A 27,234-nucleotide genomic window follows, 5' to 3' on the forward strand; every position below is an offset into this window, starting at 1 on the left:
CAGAGGCGTCGACGCAAAGCTGCGCGGATGTTACGGAGGCTCTGATTGGCTGCAGCGGGGGCAGACACACAGGAGGACTGTCTGGTGTGTGTGTTTCTGAACTTCCTTTGAAAAGTTTGTGACTCTTCAAACGAGTCTCCGACAGACACAGCGTCTCCAAAAAATGCTGCCAGACTCCATGAATCTGGATTATTTCAGTCCCGTGTCCGACTGAGCCGCGTTTTAGTGAAATCACCTGTTTTTTAAAGGAGCTTTGGTGGAGGTAAACATACAGGGTGTGTCTGGACGCTAAAGAAAACCAAACTTTTTATGCCTTTTTTTAAAATTTTGAAGTGAATGTCAGGAGAAAATTGAGGAGGAAACCGGAGCAGCACCATGCCGGGGGACAGAGGGGTGTACGCGGTGAAGAGGAGGAAGAAACCCGTTCAGAAAAGGTCAGTTTTGGACATTAAAAATGTTGTTTTTGTGTCTCCTCGGGCTATGAAACAGGCCTGAACTGTGCACCGTTGGCGGGGTTATTACGGGTCATTGCGGTTTGATCAATAAGCCATCACCACTGTCATAATTACCGCGTAATTATAATTATTATGCCAATTTTACACTCACCTCGTGTATCCACCGAGACAGCAGTCATTCACGTCGTTTTATTTTGGTGATTTATGATTTCCGGGACGGGGGGGCAGGTAGTCCACCTGCAGCAAGTGTCACGCGAAGGTGATGACGTCAAGGCCAGATAAGGTCAAGCAGGTGATGGTGGGAGAAATACTTTTACTTACTCAAAACACATCGATACCATAGTGTATAAGTACTCTTACAGGTGAAGTCCTGTATTCAGAATCACACTTACAGGCCATACAAGTATGCAAAAATATACTGCAACATTACTCATTGAGGAGTTGCCAATTTGAGATATTTTGTGTACTTTTGTGGCAGTGCTGGAAGTTCTGTTTTTTAACCCTTTGAAACTTGAGAAAATTGGCTTGATTTGTGACAGTAACATGGTTTACAAATTAGGAGAAAATTAACTGAAATTTTGGCCAAAAAAAAGGTAAACAAACAAAAAAATGTTTATAAAAAGTTAATAATTACTACTATAATATATTTTATATTGTTGTATTATTGTAATATTTATAATTATATAAATTATATTTGTAAGTATTTAAAATTATAAATATGTAAATGTAAATATAGTTTTCTTGACATTTTTGTAACATGTGTAATGAAATATGAGAAAATTTACTGAAATTAAGCAAAAAAAGGTAAACTATATATATATATGCATATTTATTTAATTTTTTTCAAGATTTTTTTCAAGACTTAAAAAAAAAAAAAAAAAAATCTTGTCACCTTGTCCTCATTTCTCTTAATTTATGGGACATCCCTTGCTAACATGCTAATTGCATTTTTATACATTTTTAAAAAAAGAAATCAAAAAGCTTGACTCGGACTTGAACACTAATTGTCCCGAAATGACAGCATCCAGTCAAGTCGCAGGTGAGAACCATGAAGAATTAAAATTACATTACTGAGCGCCAGTTGGAAAAAAATACTTTAAAGATTATTTTGTTTTGGCACAAAGACTCTGTGGTAGTCTAGAAAAAATACTTTGTTTTAAAATGGCATAACATTTGGTGCATTGTGACTTGTTTAGGACCCAAATTCAAAGTTTAAAATTTTGAGACTTACTTATGACTTGTGACTTGTTTCTGTCTCTAAAAACATGTTTCTGCAAGGTCCAAACTTTGAGCTGCAACAAAGTGTTTCCAACAGAGTAAAATATATACGTGTGGGTATTTTTAAATATAAAATCATAACATTTCTCAGATCTAAATTTTCTCTCCGCTCTGATGTTTTCGTCTCTGGTGTTTTCTCTCGCCTGCCTCGTTGCCTCTCCTCTTCCCTCCATCTCTGCCCTCAGATCTGCGTTCAGTCAGGCAGGAATGGCTCACGGGGCCGCTGCGTGTCCCGACACGTCGGAGAGGAATTACATTGTGGTAATTTGTAGTAATAACGGTGCAGGCCAGGTGGAAGATCAACAGTCATCTCAAAATCATGACGTAACTCTGTTTTTGGCTGCTCTGCTCCGAATATGTTCTGTTTTTAGCCGTGTTAGCTTCAGCAGGCGTCGCTCCAACATTTTTAATCCAGACTGAAATATTTAAACGGCTGTCGGATGAACTGTGATATTGTCACAGGTCTCCTCGTGGAAACAGCATGTATTTCCTCCATACGCCAAATATGGTCAAAATGACCTCATCAGGTGGAAAATAGTCAAAATGACAAAATGACACCCAGAAATAATACAAGTCCTGTTTTTCTGCTCTGATGGCTGTGGGATCAAAAATGTCAGTTTGAATGGGTTTCAATGGAGCATTTTTGGACCTGAACAGTCTGAATGTAACTATTTAGTTTCCACAGTGTATTTTAGACTTATTGTAGGAGCTGAAATTCAAATATTAACAAAAATACACAATCTCTTTCAAAATGTATCCAATCTCCACGAAAAACATCACATTTAATGAACTCCGTCTCTGTTAGCAGTGGAGTAAAAAGTGGCGGCAAGTACATAAAATTTTCCGCTTCTTCCACTTAACTTTGTGGTTTCAATAATGAGTAAATCTAATATTTCGGGTGTTTCTTGTACACACAGACTAACGTGAGTGAGCGTGCTAAATGCTGAAACTCGGAGTGTTTTCCAGTCTTGTAATAACAGAAGTATGAGCCACGCTCTCGGCCTCTCGACGCTTTGTTTGATGTGGTTCTCAGTTTATTTGGGCAGCAACCCGCAGCAGCGTCTCTCAGAAATTCAAACAGTGGAGTTTTTTCAAACAGGCGTATTGTTTTCATGAGCAGGAACAGTCAGAGCGTCAGTATCTCTTACATCCACGTACAGGATATGAAAACCTACCTGGTACCAAAAAAACTCCCACACTTGTCGATTTTCGAGAAGCGAAAAAGTGTTTTAGCAGGAAAAAAAAATCACTCGACAACTCTTTGTGTTGTTTCAGCGTGAAGCCTCCGCCTGTGAAGACCAATCCGTCCAAACGCCACCGGGACCGTCTGAACGGCGAACTGGACCGACTCACCGACATGCTGCCGTTCTCCCAGGAGGTCAGAGGTCGCCTGGACAAACTGTCGGTGCTCCGGCTCAGTGTGGGATACCTCAAGGTCAAGAGTTACTTCCACGGTCAGTGACCTCCGCCACATGGTTTATACAGTAACTCATTTACTCAAGTACTGCACTTCAGTACAAATTTGATGTACTTGTACTTGAGTATTTTCCTCGTATGCCATCTCATACCTCTGTCGCACTACATTTATCTGACAGTTATTTTAAAAATTAAGATTTTTCCGTACAAAAGTGAAAATGTTGAAGTGAAACAATTGGAGTCTATAAACGGGAAATTAAATGGTGAATATTTTTATATTAGTTTGTTTTTTCATGCAAAAAGGATTTCATGGTTCAGGCCTCACAAATGTGCAGATCTGCTGCTTTTCCTGTTTAATATTTTAAAAATATAAGGTGACAACTTACAAAAAAAATGCCCCAAAATTAGACAGTAATTCATAAAAACTTACAGGAAAATTACCTGAAAATAAGCAAAAGGAAAAAAAAAAGAAACAATCAAAATGCAAGAAAATGACCTCAAGAAAATGTTAAAAAATTAATTTTTTTCTGTAGCATAATTTTAAATAAATGATTAAGAGAACTGCAAATAAGGTTTCCTGGACATTTTTCCCACTTTTTTTTTTTTTTGGATAAATAATAATCCCCCAAGCAAATTTTCAGATTATATCTCTGTCTCCTCTTACTTTTTTAAAAAAATTTAATTTAATTTTTTTAAGCAGTTTGCGGGATATTTATCGCCAAGTAGCTGGTTATGGTTTTTTTCTGTGGTTTTTGAAAGAAATAAAAACAATTTTCTCTGGTTTCAGAGATTTAAACGCTGGTTAAAGCATCTGAATGTTGCACAAGAAAACAGATGTTTACCCAGGTGTTAAAGGTTTAAAAACATTGTTGAAATCGCTCGAGAATATTAGGGTTTTAAGGTTTGGACCGTGTGGTATTAGTACTTTTACCTAAGAAAGTGATCGAAATACTTGCTGCACTGCTGGTGGTGACTGAAATATTGAAAGTGAGAGACAACATATGTGGGATCAGAGTGTGTGTGTGGTGTGCAAATATGCAGCTGTGGACATTTTTGTGGCGGCGCCGTGAGTGTGTGTGGTGTCGGAGAGGGAACCTGACACTGTGAATAATGAATAGTGTCCCTGCTGGGAGGGAAACAGGAGAGTGTGCTGCAGGCGCAGATCGGACTCTACGTAAAGAAACACGAGACAGGCGGACAGAGAACAGTAGGCCCTTATTCTGACGCTGATCACACACACACACACACACACACACACACACACACACACAGACTCAAAGATGGCAGTTTGTGGCTTAAAACCGACGTGTAAAACACTAAATACCTCATACACACCAATTTCAAATAATCCAAACTATCCCTTTAACCGTAAGGTCCCACACTTGCATCACTCTGCACTCAAAATGCGCTTATTAATAATATTATTTTCTCCTTTCTTGAGTTTTTTTTAAACTATCATCAGTCCTAATCATAAATATCAAATATTCATTAATATTCAGAATTTTAACCCTGTAAATGCCAGGTTTTTGTCATGATGCCACTGTGTTTTTAGATATACTACATGCAAAGTAGTTTTTTTTTGATGATGACAGTCTGGGATATGTCAGTGATTAGCAGCAACATTAATTGTGACAGTGCACCAATTGGAAATGAATGCATTTTCTTCATATGCCAAATAAAATATGCCCAATCCTGTGGGATCAAAAACTGCACTTTGAATGGCACTTTTTACATTTTTTTTAAGGTTTTTTAAACTTTTTTTTAGTTTCCAGTGTGTTTCAAACTTATTGTAGGAGCTGAGCTAAAACTTCAAAAATTAAACAAAAATACACAATCTTGCCAAAATGTATGCCATCTGCACGAACACAGCCAAAATGATCAAAGAATGAAGAATGAAAAGCACGTAAAAAGAGTCCCTATAGTTACATGAAATTACACGCTTACTGGTGCCATCGCTGAAACTCATTTTGCACCAAAGGAGTCCAGCTGGTCTTTCCTCTGTTTGTGCCTCTCTTGGCTGCTATCGGCCGGCTGATCGCTGCTGTTGACGGAGCAGAGGGGGTGCAGAGGGAGGAAGAGGAGGGCTGGAGGCTCTGCGGCACGCCGGCATGACATGAGGGCTGCTTGACAAGGCGACGCAGATGCAGAGTGTTTGTGAATGCAGCTTCACGCTGTTTTTATTTATTATATAACCACCCATAATAGATATGTGGTTTTAGATATGTTTTATTTATACTTATCAAACTTAATACAGTGTTTACAGAAAAGTGAGTGAGCTCCAAACAGAAAGAGAGCTGAGAGGTGAAGTATAACGAGACGAGGCCCATCAGATGGAGGTTATATCTGCATCGGCGCGCTCTGTCCCGTCCCGCCGTGCATCGCATCGTTATCTCCTCCTAAACTTTGATGTTCGTCCAGACACGAGCTGTTTGAGTTCAAAGGAAGTTAAAGGAAGTTTAAGTGTCAAAATCACAGACAAAGCTGTTTGCTGAATCGCTGTTTTTGACAATAAATCCGTCTCATATGACACTACGTAAAAATATGGGAAGATGGTAATGAGCAGCGAAATTAGTAAAAACTACAAGAAAATTACCTGATAATTTGTAAAAAAAAAAAAAAAAAAAAAAAATGATTGAAAGAAAGGTAAAAATAAAACAAGAAAATGAGCTGGGAAAGTCCCTTATTATAGTAGTAGTTATATAATAGTAGTAATTTCGTAACATCATTTAAAAAATCTTAATTATTATATTAAGGTTTTTTACCTCGATATTTTCCTGAGCTTGCTTAAAAATATTTCTAAAATTTATTAATTTGTGGAACATTTATTACCAAGTTGCTTATTGCCTTAGTGCCTCAAAAATAAAAATAACTTGTTACATAAGTTTAAAAACTTTATAATTATTATAATTTATAATTATAATTATAAATATAGTTTTTCCTAGCCTTTTTCTCTTTTGGTCCTTAGATATATATTTTTTATAAATTACATGAAAATTGTTAAAAACAAAGTAAACAAGATGTTGAAAAGATAATAATAAAGGCTTAAAAAACTATATAACTCTGTAACGTTATTTTTTAATTTTGTACTTAATAATTAAAAATACAATTTTTCCCGAGATTTTTTTCTTTTTTCCCTAGACATTTTTGCATTGCTTTTTCAAGGGAGTGTTGCAGCGTCTTTCAACACAGTTGCCTGTTCTACTATTAGAGACCGGAGACTAAACTGGCGGTGCGTGCTGTGCACTACATAAAATGAGTTTTAATTGAAAGAGCTCCTGTATTGAAAAATATACCTTCAGTATTTCTATATACCCTGGAATACTGTGATACTGTGATACTGTGATACTGCCCAAAGCTTAATAAGTCAAACTTTGACCAGATGGCACCAGATAAAAAGTCTAAGGATTAACAAAGTTGGTATAAATGTCAACCTCACGGTGGAGCCCGAGGAAAAGTCAGGATATAGTCGCAGTCAGAGGGATTCATCCTCTTGGTAAAACGAATTTCTGCACAAAATTTCATGTCAGTCCGTCTAATAGTTGCAGAGATATTTCAGCTCGGACCAAACGTGGCTAAAAACACAGTCGATCACGAATTCCCCAGAATGAAAGCGTCTCAGTTTTCATTGTTTTTTCGAGAAAAGACCTCTCCGTGGCCTCCTGGATTCTGAATTCTCCATCTAATCTTCCTCAGCAGCTTCCTCTGATTGTGGAGGATGTTTGTTCAGGGCCTGATGTTTTAGGCCCATTATGGTCGATGCCGAACAAAGCCTTAAAAATAACACCAAACTTTCATACGCTCCTCACGCGATCTCCGAGGTCTTTTGTTAGGAAACAAAAACAGGGACGTGCGGTTATGTGATACGTTGTTTGGTTAAGTTTATATGGATTCACGCAAACAAGACTTTCTTCTTGGGCTGCTTAACCCTTTGAGACTTAAAGAGCAACAAAAGAAGAAATGACCCAAAAATTAGCAAGAAATTGGTAAAAAAGTGCACTCATTAGTACTCATTAAAACCAGGAACTGAGGAAATGCTAATACTAATAATAAAATATAAATAAAATAAAATACTCAACCTGTAAATAAAGTAAATTAAAGCAAAGTAAAGTAAGTAAATGAAAGGTTATTAGCACAAAGTAAAATAAATAATAATAATAATAATAATAATAATAATAATAAATAAAATTAAAAAAAATAATAAAATAATAAAATGACAGGAAGTAGTAAAACTGTGAAACAGACTTAAATGTAAAAAATAATAGTCAATAGAATAAATAAAATTTAAATAAGGATTTGAAACAAGGGCAAAGTGGCTTTTAAAAACATGGGATGAAGGAAATTTATTCATCAAGAAATTAATAAAAAGTACAAGAAAATTACCTGAAAATTAGATTAAAAAAAAAGAAAAAGCAAGTTAAAAATAAAACAAGACTGAGCTGTCTTAAAGCTCTTAAAGCTGAGTCCAGGTTTTTACTCCTTCATTTTCAAAAAAAATCTGTCCACAAAGCAACCCCTAACCCACACAGCTAAAATATAAAATCTCTGTCCAAATCAAGATGCAAAACACAACTGAAGCACCGTCAAGAGCAAAAATATCGTGCATCAGTGGCCCTTTGATTGTTTGATTTAAGTTTGATTTCAAATTTTGCAAACAAACGGCCGATACACGAAGCACATCTCATGATAATTTGTTACAAAAGTTAAAGACGTGGCCAATAAAGTCCTGCCAAAAATGCTAAATCAACAACGAGTATAGTGCATGAAACTGAAAAATTGCATGGTTATTTATCTGTTTGCGGGTGAATGTGCATAAAGTCAACGGATCTGCAAACGAAATGAGGAGAAAATGAGTTTAAAGTAAAGAAAACTAAGGTGTGTGAGTGCAGGAAGGTTGAGACTCGTCTGTTGTTTCCTCCGGTGAATGAGTCCCAGGTGATGCTGCTGCTGCTGCCATCACCGGGGGTTACCATGGTGAACCCATGTCACCGTAGCAACAGAGTCCAGAGTCTGAACCACTCAGGAAGTCTAACACCACAGGGAGCGACGGGGAGGGGTCGGAGAGCTGGCAGTTCGTGTCTGCTTCCTGTGTTTGTGGATAACGAGGTTAGAGCGAGGTCAGCGCCGTCATTAACTCGGCCTCCAGCTGCACTTTGCTGCGAGTCGGATCTGCTCTGCTGAGTCATGAACGCGACGGAGACGCTGCTGATGCTTTTGTGCATGCAATGTCAGAAATAATCGTAACCTGATAGAGATTCAAGATGCAGAAAATTCAAATTATTCATCAAGAAAACAGGAATGCAGCGCAATTTCTCTTTGTTTGATATTTTAGGTCGGTGATAATCAACGTACGGCACTCGGGCCGAAACGGATCGCTGATAGAGTGCCTGGTGGGCCCCATAACCCTTTTTTAGTTCACAACAAAAATACAGTGATTCACACTGGGAATTATTTTTTTACTTGTAGTACATATTAGGACCTAGCTGAGCCCCTAATGTCCTAATGTCCGAGAAATGTCCGAAAATCCCAGAAACATCTTAAAATTCTTGAAACGTTCTGAAGTCCTAGAAATTTACTAAAGTTCCAGAAATCTCCTAAAATCACAGAAATGTCCTGAAATCTGAGAAACTTTCTAAGATATTAGAAGTCTTGTAAAATCATGGAAATGTCCTTAAGTCCTAGTAATGTCCTAAAATCTGAGAAATGTCCTAAAATCCTAGGAATGTCCGAAGTTCCTGGAAATGTCCTAAAACCACAGAAATGTCCTGAAATTCAAGAAATGTCCTAAAATCTTAGAAATTTTCTAAAATCCGAGAAACATCCTAAAATCATAGAAATGCCCTAAAAATCTGAGAGATGCCCTAAGATGTGAGAAACTTCCTAAGATCATAGAAATATCCTAAAATCCTAGAAATGTCCAAAAATCAGAGAAATGTCCTGAAATCCTGGAAACATCCTAAAATCCTTGAAATGTTCTAAAATCCGAAAAAAAAATCCTAAATTCATAGAAATGTCTTAAATCTTAGAAACACGTATGGGGCTGCTGCGTCTGGCCCCTGGCTTGAAAAGTGGCCCCCAAACAAGGCAAGTTTAGCATCCCTGGTCTATATCCATTATTATGTCCCACCACTGCCTGACTCTGAAGCTCCGTTGAGCCTTTTATAGCCAAGTTCAGGTCATTGTTTTGGTTTTCTAGCTCAGAATTGCACTGCTTCTCCTCACTCTGCTGGCGGCAGTTTTGTGTGAAAAAGCAGATTATTGCGTGACACTTGTAAATTCCTCTGCATCACATGCTTGCTGGCTTGTTCGTGGAGGCTGATGTTGTTGCTTTTCAACTTTTTCTGTCTCCGATATCTCAAATGAGATCACAGTCACATCTTTGATACCAGAACCACAAAAAAACAACGTACCACAGCAACCTCTAACCTATAAACCTCTATTATCCGAGCAGGCTGCCTGCTCCTAACCAACAGCTTCACCCTAACCGAACCCCAAACCAGACAGAGCATTTCGTCTCCTCCGCAGACAGTCGGTTAGTGCAGTCTGACACCTCCGAGCGCAGGAAGGAAGTGACGAATGTGAGCAGTCTGGGTGCAAGATACGCAGAAATGAGCCTGTCGGCTGCTGTAAACTGAGAGCTGCTGATATCGCTGCAGTAAATCTGCACAGATTATTAGCTGCAATTTACAAAGTATTAGCAGTTTAGGCATGGTATGGTCTATTTAGTGAGACATGAGCGCTTCAAAATCAAAACAAAACGAGTTAACTGGTCGGATTTGGTTTTTTTATGTGATTCTGACTTTTATCTTAACATTGTTTCAGTTTTTGTTTTTTCTAAAAATCACCAACATTTAAAAAAACAAAATTACAAATGTTTTTTTTCGTTTAAAATCGCCAAAAATTGTTTTTTTTTTTTTTATTATTTTTTATTTTTTAACAAAACATTCCTTCCAAACCCTTGAAAAATCTTTAAAATTACAAAAAACACACCTTTTTTATTCTTTAAAATCACTTTTAAGAAATTGATCAATTTTTAAGAAAAAAATACACCTAAAACTTTTAAAGAAAAACAAAATCTGCATTTTTTTTCCTAAAACATGGCAAAAAAAGGCCTGAATTTATGCCTTCCAAACTGTTTAAAAATCTTAAAAAATGCCCCCCCCCAAAAAATAAGAAAAAAAGAACCCAAAAATTTTCAAGAGAGAGAAAAAGAAACTTTCAAAGAAAAGAAAAAATCTGCAAAATCTTTTATAAAAGATGGCCAAAATTTAAAAAAAAAACAACACCAAGGGTACAACATTAGTGTCAAAATCATGAGAAAGTCATAGAAGATGGTAAAAGTGTGTATGAACTCTGTAGACACAGTTTGATGTGTGTGTGATGGTGTGGGCGATGCAGGTTTCCTCCTCGTCTTTGTGGAGGTGCACTGACTCTGCGTGTGAACCCTCTTCCTTTAAAGCTGCACAGCGCCGAGCAGGAGCCGGGAGGAGAGAGGAGAGGAGAGGGGGAGGAAGAGGAAGGGAGGCAGGAAAGGAAAGGATGGAAGTGAAGGGAGGAGGGGAGGTCAGATTACACATTCAGGTTAAATTAGACCTTTTTGGTAAAACTGTCGAATTTGTTCAGTGTTTAACATCACTTTTCTGTGTTGCACGTTGTGTCCAACCCCTCAACGTCACGCCGAGTTTAACACTTGACGACGTGTTGATGCACCGCAGCGGTCTGAGCGGACCCCCTGAGTCGCTCTCGCTTCACGCTGTAATAACAAACTGCAGATTCTTTGGGAGTTGTGCAGAAAGCAGCTCTTGACCGAGATGACAGGGCGAATTCCTGCAGATCCAGCGGGTTTGTTTGAAAAAGGGGGTGGAGGGGTGGTGGGAGGGCGAGGGAAGTTTGTTAGCGTGCCACACAGTCATTACTGTACGGAGAGGAAAGGAGGTATTGCTGAGCTGACTGGAAGCCAGCGATCGCAGATTAGATTACACAACATTTTGCTTTAGATTCACTTATTTTTAACACAACAGAAAAAAAAGCTGCTCCGTCCTGTTTGACCTAAATAAAAACAGACTCATGTTGAAAGAATTTCTGGACAGTAATTCATGCTTATTTAATTTGCAAATTATGTGTAAAATCTGCCTTTTTTTCTTGCACAAACACACGAAAACTGCAGATTTACACATGAAAGCACACTCATCATTTCTGCACGTGCAGGTGAAAGCTGTCTGCGTTTGGCATCTTCGCTCATCTTTTGTTCCACAAATAAACCAGTGACACATTAGCAAGGATGCAGCAATTCAAGCCCTCGTGTCCTAAAATCCTAGAAATGTCCTAAAATCCTAGAAATGTTTAGAAATGCTACAAATGTCTGCAAATCCTAGAATATCCTGAATTCTTAAAAAAAGTCCTAAAATCATTGAAATGACCTTAAATTCTGGTAACGGCCCAAAATTAGAGCCATGTCCCAAAAATCCTAAAAACGTCCTAAAATCCTCAAAATGTCCTAAAATACTAGAAATGTTCTGAAATCCAGTGAACCTTCTAAAATCCTAGAAATGTCTTAAAATCTGAAGGACATCCTTAAATCCATCCTTTCATTAGTTTTAGTTTTCAGGTTTCTTTATGCAACACACAACAAATGTGTTTTAAAAGAAAGTTTTGCATCTAAAAAATGAGAATATAAGACAGAAAAAAGGCCAAAGGTTAAAAAACAGGGATAAAATCGACCCTATATAAGATGCAGGATGTTATATTTCTTAAACATAAATATATAACAGTGAGAAAACGTGTTTTTTGGATGAACTGAAATTATTTCAGAGCTCGTCATAAGCTCAGACCACTTAAAGACACCACGACATGAGTTCAGTTTTTTCCTTTTAGCAATAGTTTTTTACTGGACAACAAAAATGAACTTCTGAAGTTTCTTTTGACTGATTTTGTTTTGCGTGTTGCAGCGGCGCTCCAGAGGCACGTGAGGTCGGCTCCTCTCGTTTCTGCAAACGGCAGAAATGGACACACGCCGTCTCTGGACGGAGTCAGTTTTTCGGAGGGGGAACTCCTCCTGCAGGTACGACAACTCGACACCGGATTACACGGGTTTTTATTTCTATATGTATATATATGTTTCCGTTCGGATGTTTGTCATTTTGTGTTTCTGTTATTTCCGCAGGCTTTAAATGGTTTTGTGTTGGTGGTGACGACTGATGGAACCGTCTTTTACACGTCTCCGACCATCCAGGACTTCCTGGGCTTCCATCAGGTAAAACAGAGTGAATGTTTTTCTTTTTAACAGAGTTTTAAAGTAAGGGAACTTTATTTATACCTGTATGTAGATTAAGTTTACAGTGAATGAGTCGGACTCCTTTTTTGCACTTATAATCGACAGCACAGGACGGGAATTATCACGATAAAGTGACAACGGTGCTCAGCACGAAAAAAAAGGAATTAAAACAAGACAAGTAAAAGCAAAATAAAAATAAGAGTAAACCATGAGTCAGTAAAAAGAAAGTAAAAGCAAAATAAAATTAAGAAAAAAAAACGAATATAAAACCAGTGAATAAAAACCATGGTACGTAAAAACAAAATAGAAATAAATTGAAATGTAGGAAAAATTAAGGGTTGAAAAAGTGTCAATACTACAGTTTAACAAATTCCTTTTAAATAATGTGAAAAAAATTCAAACAACTTTATTTTCACGACTCATTAACTTAAAACGTGTGTTCATAAATATGGTAATTAAGTACATTTACACTTTAGAATTTCTTCTAAATAATGTGGAAACTTTCTGTATTTATGAACACACATTTTTAAAGTTTTTTTTTTACATCATTTAAAAGGAATTTAAAATCATTCAAAATATGGCAGTAAAAGTACAGAAGTATTAACAAAAAAATATAGTTTTTAAACTGTGCAGCTTTTTTCATTTTAAAAACATCTTTCACGTGTTTTTATATTGTTTTTTTTTAATTATTTTTGCTTCACTTGTTTTGTGTTATGCACCAAAAAAACGAGGCTTGTACGTTTAACCCTAATTAAAACCCTAAATAAAGCAGTTTCTGATCATAAATTCTCAAAAAACTGTAACGGAGTAAAAATTTTTTATAAATTTTTTTCAGTGTCTGCATATATTACTTTTTTGTTTGTCGGCTTCTTTGTAAAATCATTTCTCTATTTTCTTTTTTACACGTTTGAAATTAATCAAATGTGGTCGAGTAGACGTATAAAGTAGCATAAAATAGAAGCAAAGTACTTCATAATAGTACTTGGGTAGAGTATTTGCAGTAAACGTAAGCTCCTCCTCCCGTCTGTCACCAGTCTGACGTGGTGCAGCAGAGCGTGCTCGATCTCGTTCACATGGACGACAGAGAGATGTTCAAATGTCAGCTCCACTTCGCCCTCAACCCCGGCGACTCGCGCTCACACCTGAGAGCAGAAGGTACGAATTTAACTCATCGAAATCCACCCGTCACAAATATGAAAGCTGTTTCATTCAGGTGTACTCGCAAACCCTTCTTACATTAACCCTGTAACTGTTTAACCTGATAACTGACATTCAAGCATCGCCCTCCTTTTTTCGTTCATTCTTTAGCTGTTATTAATATTTTAAAAAAAAATATTTAGCCTTTAACAATTCTATTTTTAATCCTATAAAGTCATGCTATTTTAAGTATTATTATCTTATCCAGATATATATTTCTTTTGACTTATACATGTATATATGTATATATATATATATTCACACATTCTTATTTTGTTTTTACAGTTGGCATCAGTTATTTCTTCTGTTACATTTTTGTAACATTTTTTTTTTTACAATTTTTTGTTACTTTACAGAAAAAAACAGCAGAAAAAAGATAATAAAATTGAATAAATAAAATTGAACACAATACAACAAAGAAATAATTAAAATAATGGAAAGAAAATTAAAACAAAAATCTCTTATTTTTATTATTATTATTTTATTATTATTTTGTTATTATTTATTATTATTATTATTGTTGTTATTATTATTATTGTTATTATTATTATTATTTATTATTATAATCATTAATAATGATTTGATTTGACACTTGTTACAGTTGCCAGAGGATAAATATTTGTTTTACATGTACATTGTAAAGTCTCTAAATAAAAAAAATAAAAGTTTTATAAATTAAAAACAAAAAGTGTGCTCTGATAAGACATAATGAAAATTAACTGGCAACTACTTTAATGGATTAAATCAATAGAAAAAGCCAAATATTGCTCTCTGTCTGTTTGTCAGTTGAGAGATTCGACAAACGAAGCAGTTTGAGCTGAATGTCGTTTCTCTGCAGGCGAGCCGGCGAGCGGTAAAGCTGGAAGCAGCTCCGTGAGTTTGCTGCCTCAGTACGTCCCTCCAGAAAACTCTTTGTTCCTCGAGAGAAGCTTCTGCTGTCGCCTCCGCTGCCTGCTGGACAACACCTCTGGATTCCTGGTAAAATAGTTTGGAAAACAAGCTGCTAAAACTACAATGAAAAGCTGATACTTCACTCATTTATGATCAACAAAATAGAAAAAGCCTTTTGTTAACCCTTTGAAACCTGGCAGACTGGCTCAGTGTCTTTCATAAACATCGAGAAAAAGATAATAGTAAAAAAATGACCCCAAAAAAATCTTAAAAATTATAATATTTCCTGTTAATTTAAAATATGTAATTATGTTAATTATAAGTATAGGTTTAGTTCTAATAAATTCTCCATCTTTTTTCTGTTTTTCCCAAAATATTTTCCTTTTTTTTTCTAAATCTACTAATTTCTTAAAATTTGTGCACATCTCTTGTCAAGTTGCCCATTACCTTCATTTCCTAAAAATGTTTTTTTTTTTTTAAACACACAGAAATTACCTGAAAATATGTATTTTTAACATAAATATGTAATTATGACTATAAATATAGTTTTCTTGTTTATATTTTTCCTTAGCTTTTTAAGAATAATTTGACAAATCTACTAATTTCTTGCAGCCAAGTTGCTCATTGCCTTTTTTAAAATTCATTTTTTAATTTTAAAATTTAAAATTAATTTGCTCAGGGTTCAAAGCTTTAAATAAAAGGCGTCTGAAAGCAGCACAAGTGATGTTGCTCCAGGTTTTAAAGAGTTCATTGATATTTTAAAGCGATCTTTACTGTTTTCCTGAATGATGTGATATTTTTGCGGACATGCACAAATAAAAGTGTTTCTCTTCTGCTTTCAGGCTCTGAACTTCACCGGACGTCTGAAGTATCTGCACTTGCAGGGGAACTCGGCGCCTGACGGGACCGCCGCTCCTCCTCAGCTGGCTCTGTTCGCCATCGCCACTCCTGTTCAGCCTCCTTCAGTCATGGAGATCCGCACCAAGACCCTCATCTTCCAGACCAAACACAGGATGGACTTCGCTCCTGTGGGCATCGACACCAGGTCGGCATCTCGGATTATTCTCTCAGCGTAAGACTGAGGATTCTCGGCCTCTTTAACTCTTTATGTTTGTGTGTTTGTTGTTAGAGGGAAGCTGGTTTTAGGATATTCGGAGATCGAGTTGGTCACAACAGGCTCCGGCTATCAGTTCATCCACGCCGCTGACATGATGTACTGCGCCGACAATCACCTCCGCAGTGAGTTTTCCTGCAAGACACACGTGCATCACACTTTCTGCTCCTCTGTGCTGTTTTTAAAACATTTTTAAACATGTATTTATTAGTTTTGAGCAGTTATATATTTAAACATACAATACAATGTACAAACAACTGAACTTTCTCCAAAAGAAATATATGGCAGTGACAAAAAATAATAGAAATAATAATAACGTTGATGAAATGATTTTTTTTAAAAAAGGACAGGAAGTTAAACACAAATTTACATGCAAAAGGCGATTTATGAATGAATAACTGTTAAAAAAAACAAAAAAACTGCAGTACAATTACATAAATTAAACCGCCATCTTTAAACTGCGGATCTGTGTCCTCAGTGATCAAGACCGGAGACAGCGGCTTCACGTTCTTCAGGCTGCTCACCAAAACAGGACACTGGCTGTGGGTTCAGGCCAACGCCAGAGTCGTCTTCAAGGGAGGGAGACCGGACTTCATCATCGCTCGGCAGAAAGCTCTCACGTAAGCATCAGCTTTTACTGTTAAAGGGTGTCATTTCCACTTCCTCTCTGTACGTTGTCCTCTTAAAAGCTTTGCTATTTCCAAATCTACATGAACAATAATCCGGTACCCACATGAGCGTAAAAACAGCTGATCGCTGTCTCAGAGAGCCCTCTCAGATTTGCTTCTGATGTAAGTTATGAAGGAAAATCCACAGACTTTCTTCTGTTTAAATGTATCTTATTTTTATGAGACCTCAGTAGCTGATTCGGAGAACTCAAGTTGATTTACTCTAAAGTCACAATGTTTTTTAGTACGAAGTTCCCTCTTTTTGTTCAGATCTTTTGAGGGAGGGAAAACACTAACTTTTTTTTGCACCAGGTTACATTTTATCTTATTATTGGAGGGTTTTTGGAAACAAATCTTTGTTATTAAATGGTGCAGAAATGCCAGATAAAAATAATTTGCATACACATAAAACCCTGATCCAGTGGCATGAGGCAGTTAAGACAGGCTGCAGCGCCTGTGATGGTGGACCGTCCCGACTTCATGGCAGTAACTTGATTTGGCAGCTAGTCTTGTCTTTTAATTTGGATTTTTGGAGGGACAGTTAATGTTTTGAAGTGGTTATATTTTGTATTCAAAACTCACAACTGCGTTTTAAAGGTATATTGTCTTTAAAAATTTCCAAACTAACACCGTTTATATGCGTTTTTCCTCAGCCGCCCCCTACTCTGGTAAATAAAATAAACTTCCTTACCACTTTTCAAAACAGTGTGTTGAATTTTCATATGCACTGAGGTTTTTTTTGAGATTTTATGAGTACATTTATGTACTCATTCATTAGCCGCCAAACCTTTATTTAAATACAATACAAACAGTTTTGGCGTCATTATAAACCTTTTGTTGCTCCTGTTTTTCTGCAGAAACGAAGAAGGAGAGGAGCACCTGCAGCAGAGGAGGCAGCAGCTCCCCTTCAACCTCGCCACCGGTGAAGGCGTCCTGTACGACATTTCTCTGGAGTCCATCCCAGGTCCTCCTGACTCCGCTGCACCGAGCTCCACGGCGCCCACGACGGAGAAACCCCTGGACCCCGCCTCCCTGCTGGGATCCCTCCGTCGGCAGGACCACTCTGTGTACACGCAGCCTCTGAAACCCAGTCCCCCGCTCCAGATCTTCTCCCAAACAGACGACCCCGAAGAACAACGCCAGGCGTCTCTGGAGCAGGCCTTCATGGACAGCCACGCTCTGCTCAGCGTGCCGGGACAGACCCAGGCCTCGCAGAAGAGGTCGATCACTGGCGACCTCACATCGGACATAATTGACTCTTTGGAGGAGATTTTGGGGGATATCGGTGAGATAGAGGGGCTCGAAGTGGAGGAGATGGAGTTACGGGACTGGGAGAACACGCTCGCCAGGATGACGGAAGAGAAGGAAGATGCATCGAGGGAACTTAATCACATCCTGGCCAACGACGTGTTCACGTACGTGGAGGAGGCTCTGCGGAGGGAGACTGGGGGGGGCGTGCACAGCTCTGATCACGTTGCGGGGTCGGGTCCGTCCATCCAAGGTCAGAATCACAGGTTTTCAACCGCGTGGCAGCCAGTGACGGACATGAAACCTGGCTTCGCAGAGCAGACTCAGTTGGGAGTTGCTCTTGGAGGTGTTGGGAGTTCGAGCGGACTAAACGGCGACTCTCAAGTTGTGTCTCACAATGTGGCGCTCGCTCGTTGTCGTAACACTCAGCAGGGACACGCCTCTTCGCTGTGGCCGCCGAGCAGCAGCAACAACAATCACCACTGTAGCGAACAAATCATTTCAACTCAAGTGACACAACATTTTCCATCAGTTCAAAACACCAACGACATCCTCAACAGCAGCCGGCAGTTCGGCTCGAATGTGACGGACAAAAGTGCACAGTATCCGCCGACAGGCTCACAGTTTCAGGGCCCTTCGGCGTGGCGACAACAGCAGCTGCCACCAAGTTTTCACCATCACACCCTGACACATTCCTCACACGCACCAGGCGGCGTGAACTCCACAGCTCAGCCGTTCCAGCCGCAGACGCAGCGCTTGTCCGGCAGCTGCATGTATGAAAAAAGAGGTCGCATACCGAGCGCTGCTGCCGTTCCCGCCCGACAGAACGGGCCTCCTTTGGGACCTTCACGCTCCAGAGGAGCCGCGCACGCTGCTGCAGGGTCGACCACAAACGCTTCCTTCGCCCCGCCGCGTCCAGGCATGGCGTTCATCAACCACGGGATGACGCAGCCATCAGCAGCTGGCCGCACAGATTTGGGCAACATCAGTTTGGTTCATTTGAGCGGAGAGCGGTCCGGACTGGGAGCGGTTCAGTCCGAGTATCCTCCTGAAAACGGATCGTTGCAGTCGTCGTTCTTTTGTTGGAGCACTGAAGCTCAGGTAAAAAAAGCCGACATTAGCAACTCATTTGTGAAGAAGTGGCTCAGATTTCAGGTGGAGTCTTTGTCCAGGTGGTAGCAATTTGTCTTGAAAACATTATACAGGCCTTCGGGCAGTGTTTGCTCTGTTTTGATGAGCCTCCTCCAACACACACACGCTTGTGAAATGAGAAGATTTATTTCAGACGTCATTTTCTACGTTTTCATGCATACGGCATAAATTTCAACAAGAATATGTATTTTTGTTAAATCTTGGAATTATATGATGTTAAAATTTTTGGCAGATAAATAGAGCCGATAATAAAAAGCAGAAATTGCTTTGGTTTCGCCCGTGTTGCCATGGTTTCGCTCCATCGGTACTACACACACTGCATCATGCTGCGTGTCAAACTGCTGGATCTGTCCACAGCATGTCATCAGTCAGCAGCAGCGTTTAACCCATTGTCTTTCTTTTTTTAACTCTTTCCCTGCTATTGACGAGATTTCCCGTCTGTCGGTGTTTTCACTGTAGTTTAGGGGACACTGTTACGGATGTTATGCAATAAAACAACATTTCCACGTCCAAAAACAAACAAACAAGACGATCTAAGGTCACAGGGTGACTGAGGAGAGGACTACTAACGTGCCGACTTTATTGACCCTCTCAGCGGCGATGTTTAAAAAACGCAACAGGAGAAACATTTAGCGACTTATTTAGATCATCAGTGAACAAGGAGGAAATATGCTGTCCAGGGCGACCCTTATAGGAGATGTAGGAGGTCGACTAGAGCAACATGAAAATGTGCAGACTTTGAGAAGTCAGCCAGCAATTTAGTTTTATCTGCAAACTCTTCAGTTGTCAGGAGAGATGACGAGTGATAAAGTGTCCCTGACCTTCTATATCTGATCCATCTGAAGGTTTCCATTCTCAGGATAATCAGTGTTTCCTTCTCTTCTTCCACAGATCCCCAAAGTCCCCCTGAACGGAGCCGTCGACCCGTTTGCCTTCCCCGTCCTCTCCGCTGGGAGCATCAACCTTTCCCAAAACACCGGCTCGTAGCCGCCTCTGCGCAGCACACGCAAACTCTGACCGGACTCAGAGATACACACGAGCATGATGAGGAGTTTCTAAAATTCTCACGGTGTTTTCTAAATGTTGCGTCTGCTGTGGATCACCAAGAATTGTGAGCCCTCTCATTTCAGAACAGCTCTGCTACATCCGTCTCTATGCCGACGATGCAGCGCTGAGTGTCTGCAGACTCCGGGCATTTAGACGGACGCTCCAAACATTTACCAAGCTACCTTATCTGATGATTTTACACGTATTCGTGCTGCAAGTAACCAACAAAGTTGTGACGCGTCCTGTCAGCTGGACGGAAGCTGGACCCGACCGGAGCTGTTGCAAGTGGACTTGGAAGAAATCGTGACTTTTGTATCACATGAAATGTGAGAAAAAAAAAGATTCTACATACGGACGATCATTTCCCAGCAGGTTTCCTTCTGTTCTTCACACTGTGAATCTGTTGGGATCCAGTTCATCTGCAGCTGCATTTATGGACACATCCAGAGACGCTATAAATAATAGACGTAGTGTTGGAGCCAGAAGTGGCCATATTTGGAGTTTTTTGGCCAGATTCGGGAGTTTCATTCATCCTCTGATTGCCATGAGGGACAAAGATACGCAAACATAATCCAGTTGCCAGAATACATTTTGGCATTGTGCATTTCTGCTATTCCCAAAAATGTTACATTTGCATGTTATTGTGCAGTTGATTAATTTAATATTTTTATTGAAATATTAACTGTATGTAAAAACATGTCCATCATTTCACAGATGTGTCTGCCCTCATACAGTCGCACGTTCCCACAGACGCGAAAAAGAACAATGACAATAACAATAGTATTTATATTATAAATTAACCCTTTAAAAGGAAATTGGTTTGACTTCTCTCAGAAACATTGGTAGAAAGCAATAAACAACTAAACAAGACATGGCCCAAAAATTTGCAGGAAATTAGTTTTTTTTAATGAGAAAATGACCTGAAAATAAGCAAAAAAGAGAAATAAATAACAAAAGCAAAAAAGCAAATGACCACCCCCCCAAAAAAATCCTAAAAAAGTTGAGAAAAAATCTGTTTTGTTGTTTGTTATGTTATGTTATGTGAATTATATAGTTGTGATAATTATAAATATAGTCTCCTGGAGATTTTTCTATAGAATTTCCAAAGTTTCCTCTTTTTTTAAACTAGTTTTCTGGTCATTTTTAAGTTCTAACATCTTGCAATTTGCTGGAGTTGCCAAGTTTCTCATTGCATTGTTTTTGAGATAAATCAAACCGATGTGCTCGGGTTTCAAGGGTTAAATAACTTGTGAAAGGCGTCTCAACCAGCTCTCAGTGGGTTAACCGAAATAAATAAATGTGATTTTTAAAAAAACTTAAATAGATAAAAATAACTTACCAAGTAAATAAATAATTAAGACATGAAAGTAGTAAAACAAATAAAAGTAATAATCTCTCATCCACTTCCTGATGGAAACAGTCCGCTGGAATACTGTTTCACTTTAGAAACATTGATAAGTTGAAAAGTATCTATGGTTTGCAGAAACGCGCAGCGCCAACATTTTCTCCTGACGACCGGGCCGACGTAAGAACACCTGATAAAAGCTTTAAAAGCATATTTTAAATATTGTGAACCCATCCTTTCATTTAGGTTGTTTTTGTCTCCAAAAATGGACTTCCTTTAACTGTGAAACTAAAGAGTGAAATGTAGAAACGAGTCTGTTCCCGACACTGACGCAGCTTACGTTGGAAAGAATTGTGACTCTGACTGATGTTCCTCATTGCAGAGTTAGACTTACATTTAGATTTGCCAATTATCTGGCAATTATTAAAGAAAATCTGCACAGATAGAAGCATGTTAGACATGAAATGCACACAATACAGTATTAAGATACTGTAAAATCTATTTAAAATGAACCTTTGCCCTTCCTCACTGTCCACCGTTGATGTGAGCAAGATGCTTAAATCCCAACGTTTACATTTTCACCCCGATATTTAACATATATTAGCCCTGTATAAATACTAAATACATGGCAGGTATTAGTATTCAAGTGTTTTTTTATGTAAAATATTTGTCAAAAATTACGACTTCAAGGTTCATTTTTGATCTTAAAAAAGTTTGAAGCTCAAGGTCCTCTTACTAAATTTCTCTCTGGAGCTTTCAGCTGCATGTCATGGTCTTAACCAGCACGTGGATTTGCTCAGTTGTCATGGAGAGTGAAGTATTTCTAAATATATAACGAAAAATTATTTCATCTTAAAAAAAACAAACATATGTGGACATATTTTACTTGATGACAGTTGTTATATTTTAACTGTTTACCCTCCAATTATAGTTTTCGTTATAGTTTTCGTTGTTCTTTGGGTGTTGACACACCCAAAGAAATTATTTGGTCTTTTTTGTCAGGTTTATTTATTTTTGTTACATATAACATTTTCCTGATTGAGTCAAGTAGTTCTAATGTAAACGGAAAAAGTGTAGTTTATGTAATTAAAAAAATAGAACTAAGATGAATTGATGAATTATGTAACAAAATATTTATAAAATTTACTGAATTTGGTTTTTTTTTAAATCACTGTAGTTACTGTTAATAAAATATCTGTATTTGAAATTTGTTAAATTAACTTTAATAAAGTTAATGTACCTAATTACTGTAAATAAAATATTTCAGTTAGGTGAATTCCATGAGCATGAATTACATTCAAGTATTCATCTCAGTTTTATTTAATTTAATTTTACTTTTTTGTTATTGTTTATTTTGTAATTACTTGACTCAATATTATGCAAATTTTATATGTAACTGAAAAACAGAAACTTGACAAAATACACCAAATAATTTTCTTGAGTGCAAATACATTAATAAACACCTTTATTTCTGCTTACAACTTCATTATAGTGAGTTATAAAACATTTACTGCTTAAAAATGCTAATTATATTTAAACTAAATATTCAGTTATCAGACATCATGAGGAAAATAGATTCCTTGCACTTAAATGTTGCAACAAGTTTAAATAAATTCATTATTTGTAAAGTGTTTTACATGTTTATTTACTCATACACATGATGTGGGAGAGACGGCAGCTCTAATGTTAAGGACTCTGAACTATGTAAACACGCTGCATATTTCCAGTTTAAATCCATCTCAGCTGTATCAAAGAAGAACTTTTATTCACAATAAAGTACGCATTTATGCTTCGTTGCCTGCAGGAGATTGCCATATTTATGTATAATTATGTACTCCGTAGCTGCTTTGTATTCCGTGTGTACACAATATTACCTTTGGGGACTAATTTATTTTGCCATTAAAGAACTTTAACCCCTCATGTATGATTCTCCATGGTCTGTGGAAGAGTTCATGTGAGGACACTGTGTGATGGATTCAAACTGGGTCACCCTCTGACATATGATCAGGTATCATGTCAGGCCCATTATGATCGTGTGCTCTGTCTGCAGCTCCAGTGCCAACTTGCAGCGTTGTCTGCGGAGTATCTGTGACGGCACATCTTATGTTTTTGTTCCAGTTTTCCTGCTCCCACATCATCCCTCCTCAGAGATATGTGTTCCCACAAATCATTATGTAACAGCCAGCAGCAGCCTCCGTCCTCTGTCTGCCCTTACACAGCAGATTCTCCGTCTCTGCAGCGTCTCCTGTGCTGCTGGCAGAGGACAAACGAGAGTCTCTGCAGCCATGCAAACAGCTCAGGTAGTCACAGTGATGCTTTAAAGCTAAATGTTATTGTTAGCCCCATCTGCTGGCAGCAGAAAATATTTGGTTTAAATTGTACTGTGTAGCTTAGAAATGATAAATTAAATATTATTGTTATAAATGATTAATAAATAAATAAAAAATGTGGGGAAACACAGTAAGCAACCTGGGAAGAAATGTCCCACAGATTTAAAAAAATAAAAAATAATAAATAAAAGGTAAAAGGTAGACCTAAAAAAATATTTTTTTAAAGAGGAGGAAAGTGAAAAAATAATATAGGAAAAAATTCTAGAACACTATATTCATTATTATAGTTTTTTTTTCTATTTCAGTTATTGTCTTTGAATTCTAAATAATGTTTTCATGGGAAAAAATCAGCTCTTGTTTTTCTGTATTAAAGATAATAATAATAATTATAATAATATTTTTTTTTAATTGATTTTGGTAAAGATTATTATCTCTAAGCCATAATTAAATAGATGACAAAAATCTTGTTAATTCAGAAAAAATTGAATTAATGAGGATATTATCTCATAAATTCATAATCAAATAAAAAAGTATTAGCATGTTAAATCAAAAATAAAAGAGCCACTAATAAAAATTAGAAATTGTGAGAATATTAGTTTGCCAATCCATAACAAAATAAATAAGAAAAATCTTATTAATTCAGAAAAAATGACAATTTATAAGATTGTTAGTATTTAAATAATAAATTAAATTTGGATATCTAGTAAATTCAGAAAATGAGAATATTAGATTATTATATTGGGAATTTAGAATAATTTGAAAAATAATACAGAAAAACAATAGCGGATTTTTTTCTATGCCCGAAATAAAGATTTTAATTTTTTTTCCTTAAAAAAAGGATTTTTTAAAATATTTTTTATTTAAGAGGCTACATTAAGCTGCTGTATCTTCGTATCTGTATCTTCACAGTCAAGTGTAGGAAAACGGCAGAAGTATCCTCAAAGCTGATTGGCTGTAGCTGTGCTGCAATCTGATTGGCTGTTGCCTCACCTACTGATCGGTGATTGGTTCGTAGCTTTCAACCGTTCGTGTTTGTTTTACAGTAGCTAGTACGTGCGGATCATGAGCGGGGGAGAAAAAAGCAGATTTTCTCCTCCTGCATACCTTATAAAGTCTATATTTAGAAGTAAAATTTGGGATTAAACACACCGGAACCAACTTTTCGCTGGACATTGTTATAATCCGAATTTTTGGGTGAAACAAACAGATTTAACGGGGAGTCGCTCTCCGGGCTAACTGCCGATGTGAAGCTAGCTAACTGGAGAAGACGGTTGGAGTAACTTTCGGAAATAAGGAGTAAATATGACAAAAAAGAGGGACAACATGGTGAAAGTGGACAAACAAAGCTACCCAGACTGACACACAAAACTGGAATGGAAAAGAACAAACTGGTATGTACTCAATTAAACTGGGCGGAGAAAGCGCCGTGAAGTTAGTCTGAAGTTGGAGACCACTGCTGACGCAGCGGCTGCTTTGGCATCATCGATATATTACTGATTAGATAACATACACTAAAACATTTCTTTGATGCCTTCATGCTGACTTGCCAATATTATTAAAAATATTATTGAATAAAAAGTGTCAGCACAGTTTTTATAAATACTCGTGCAATTTATTTTACATTAATAATTTTGTTGATTGAAATAATAGCAGATGTTTGTTTGTTTTTTAACAAACATTATTAGCTTCTGTTTTAAACAGTAGCTACATTTCCTGTTTTCATGTACAATATTACACAAATAACGGCATACATGCTCACAGTTGGACAAAACACCTTACAACACAAACACAACAGTAAACATAGACTCAACGATTGTCTAACACATACAGCAGCTCTACAAAATAATCTCACCCCTCAATAGCTGATAAAATAGAATAAGTAGAAACCATCAACTGAATCACAAAAAATGTAGATAATAGCTCAAAATCGAATTCATATCTTCAAGACCATCCAAAGTATATATATTACGTACAATGATCTAAACTTTTCCTTGAATGAATACAATCTTAACTTGATTGCTTGTTTCCAATAGCTTGAACTTTTATTTTAGAGATTAAAAAAAAAAGAATAAATCCATGTGTTTAATACCCAGTAACTTCCATGTGCTGTGACCCAGCGATTCAGATTTAATATCAAACTATATCACTACATTTGACACACAGGGTACACCTTCTATATTGTATTTCAGTGATTTTTTTTATTTTAGAGATTTTCTTTAAATGAAAACATACATGTTTTTTAACCTAATAACTTCCATGTTATGGGACCCATCAACTCAAATTCAATGTGAAAATGTGTCACTACACTTGACTCACAGGACACGCCCCTTCTTATTGCATTTTAATGCTTTTTCAAGTTTATATTCAAATGTTTTATAGAAAATTCAGATTTTTCCTTAAGGTTATGTTTGATATAATCCAGCGACTCACAGTTAATGTGAAAATGTATTACCAAATTTGACACCTTTTTTTTTTTTTTAATTTTATTATTTTTTTAATTTATAATTTATTTATTATTATATTCATTTTACAGAAAATCCATGTTCTTTTCTAATAGCTTCCATTGTGATCCAAGGACTTACATTTTGTACAAAAAAATTATCACTACATTTTACATATTAAGGCTTTTTATGTTATATTAATGTTTTTATGGAAAATGTTTTTTTTCCAATTACTTTAATGTAATAAAACTCAAAGGCTTAAAATTATTATTACTACAGTTTACATTCAGAACACACATCTTCATATTGTACTTTAGCGCTTTTTCTATTTTATATGAATATTTTTTATTAAAAAATAATGTTTTATTTATTCGTTTGTTTTTTTTTTTTTTACCAGATATGATTACTACACTGTTCACACAGGACTCGCATCTTTGTATTGGATTTTAGTGCTTCTTCTACATTTTATAGAAATATTTTTATGATCGTCTTTTCAATAGCTTCCATGTACTGGGACCCAGTGAGCCATAGTCATTTAATATAATCTGTCTTTTGGAAATGAAGAGGTCAATGCATCCTGTTTCATCTCCTCAGATTTCCTTTTTGTTGTGCTCAAAGGCTTCTCCTCCTGTCTAAGTGAGCAGTCACTTAATGCACTGCAAAACCATTATTTTACTCTTGGAATACGGAAAAGACCTGTATTTTAGCTGCTTTTTTAAAAAGCTCGTCCAAGTCCAGCTCTGAAATCCAAGCACTCCCCAAAGAAAAGGCTGACTGCTCTGTCTGAATGAGGGATTAAAGACTGAGGAAAAATAAAGTAACCCAATATCACAATCAACCTGACCCGATACGACGTTCTCACGCAAGGAATCTGATGCTCTATTAAGAGGCGAAGAAGAAAGAGAGGAAGACGGGCCATTGAGAAAAGGAGGGGAGGGAGGAAGTGGCTCTAAAAACAAATGACTGCTCAGGGAGTTGGTTCATAAAAAGGCAGAGTAGTTCAGCTTTAGTTCACAAAAGGTAGCCAAATAAGGAGAGACATGCCTCAGAAAGAAGATGGTCATTAACTATATATGAACTTCCTGTCATATTGAGTCAGTAGTTATATGAATATTGTGTAGAGGGCTTTTTTAATGTGACATGAAAGGATTAAAATCAAAATTTAAATGGTTTTGCAGGCCTGCCTCAGGCGTCAGTATTTGGAAAACCATGCTATAGTAAAAAACCTGTAATAGTAAAACAGTGCCATCATGACAAAACTTGGCATTTAAAGGGTTAAAAGTATGAAAATTTAATGAGTGTTTGGTATTTATGATTAGAACTGATTTTGGTTAAAAAGAAAAATCTCAATGAAAGTAGAAAATCATATTAATGTATAATA

At 37.1% G+C, this 27,234-nt stretch overlaps 2 protein-coding genes across 2 annotated transcripts in view; both read left to right on the top strand.

Moving 5' to 3' along the window:
- Nucleotides 1-64: 64 nt before the first annotated feature.
- LOC121959590 (aryl hydrocarbon receptor-like) lies at nucleotides 65-23,002 on the top strand. The gene is made up of 11 exons (XM_088071554.1): nucleotides 65-434; nucleotides 3,009-3,187; nucleotides 12,095-12,207; nucleotides 12,310-12,399; nucleotides 13,455-13,575; nucleotides 14,456-14,595; nucleotides 15,351-15,553; nucleotides 15,638-15,747; nucleotides 16,101-16,242; nucleotides 17,148-18,639; nucleotides 19,582-23,002. The coding sequence occupies exons 1-11, from the start codon at nucleotides 376-378 to the stop codon at nucleotides 19,675-19,677; spliced, it is 2,745 nt and encodes a 914-aa protein (XP_087927680.1). The 5' UTR covers nucleotides 65-375; the 3' UTR covers nucleotides 19,678-23,002.
- A 1,416-nt stretch (nucleotides 23,003-24,418) lies between these two features.
- The window catches only part of zswim6 (zinc finger, SWIM-type containing 6), a 70,697-nt gene continuing 67,881 nt past the window's right edge, over nucleotides 24,419-27,234 (top strand). The window contains exon 1 of the mRNA XM_088071111.1: nucleotides 24,419-24,803. The gene's annotated coding sequence lies outside the window, so the exon portion shown is untranslated. The remainder of the gene's footprint in view (nucleotides 24,804-27,234) is intronic.

Source organism: Plectropomus leopardus, chromosome 20, assembly GCF_026936395.1.
Source record: "Plectropomus leopardus strain MGB_pleo_1.0 chromosome 20, ASM2693639v1, whole genome shotgun sequence".
In the NCBI taxonomy this organism is placed as follows: Eukaryota; Metazoa; Chordata; class Actinopteri; order Perciformes; family Serranidae; genus Plectropomus; species Plectropomus leopardus.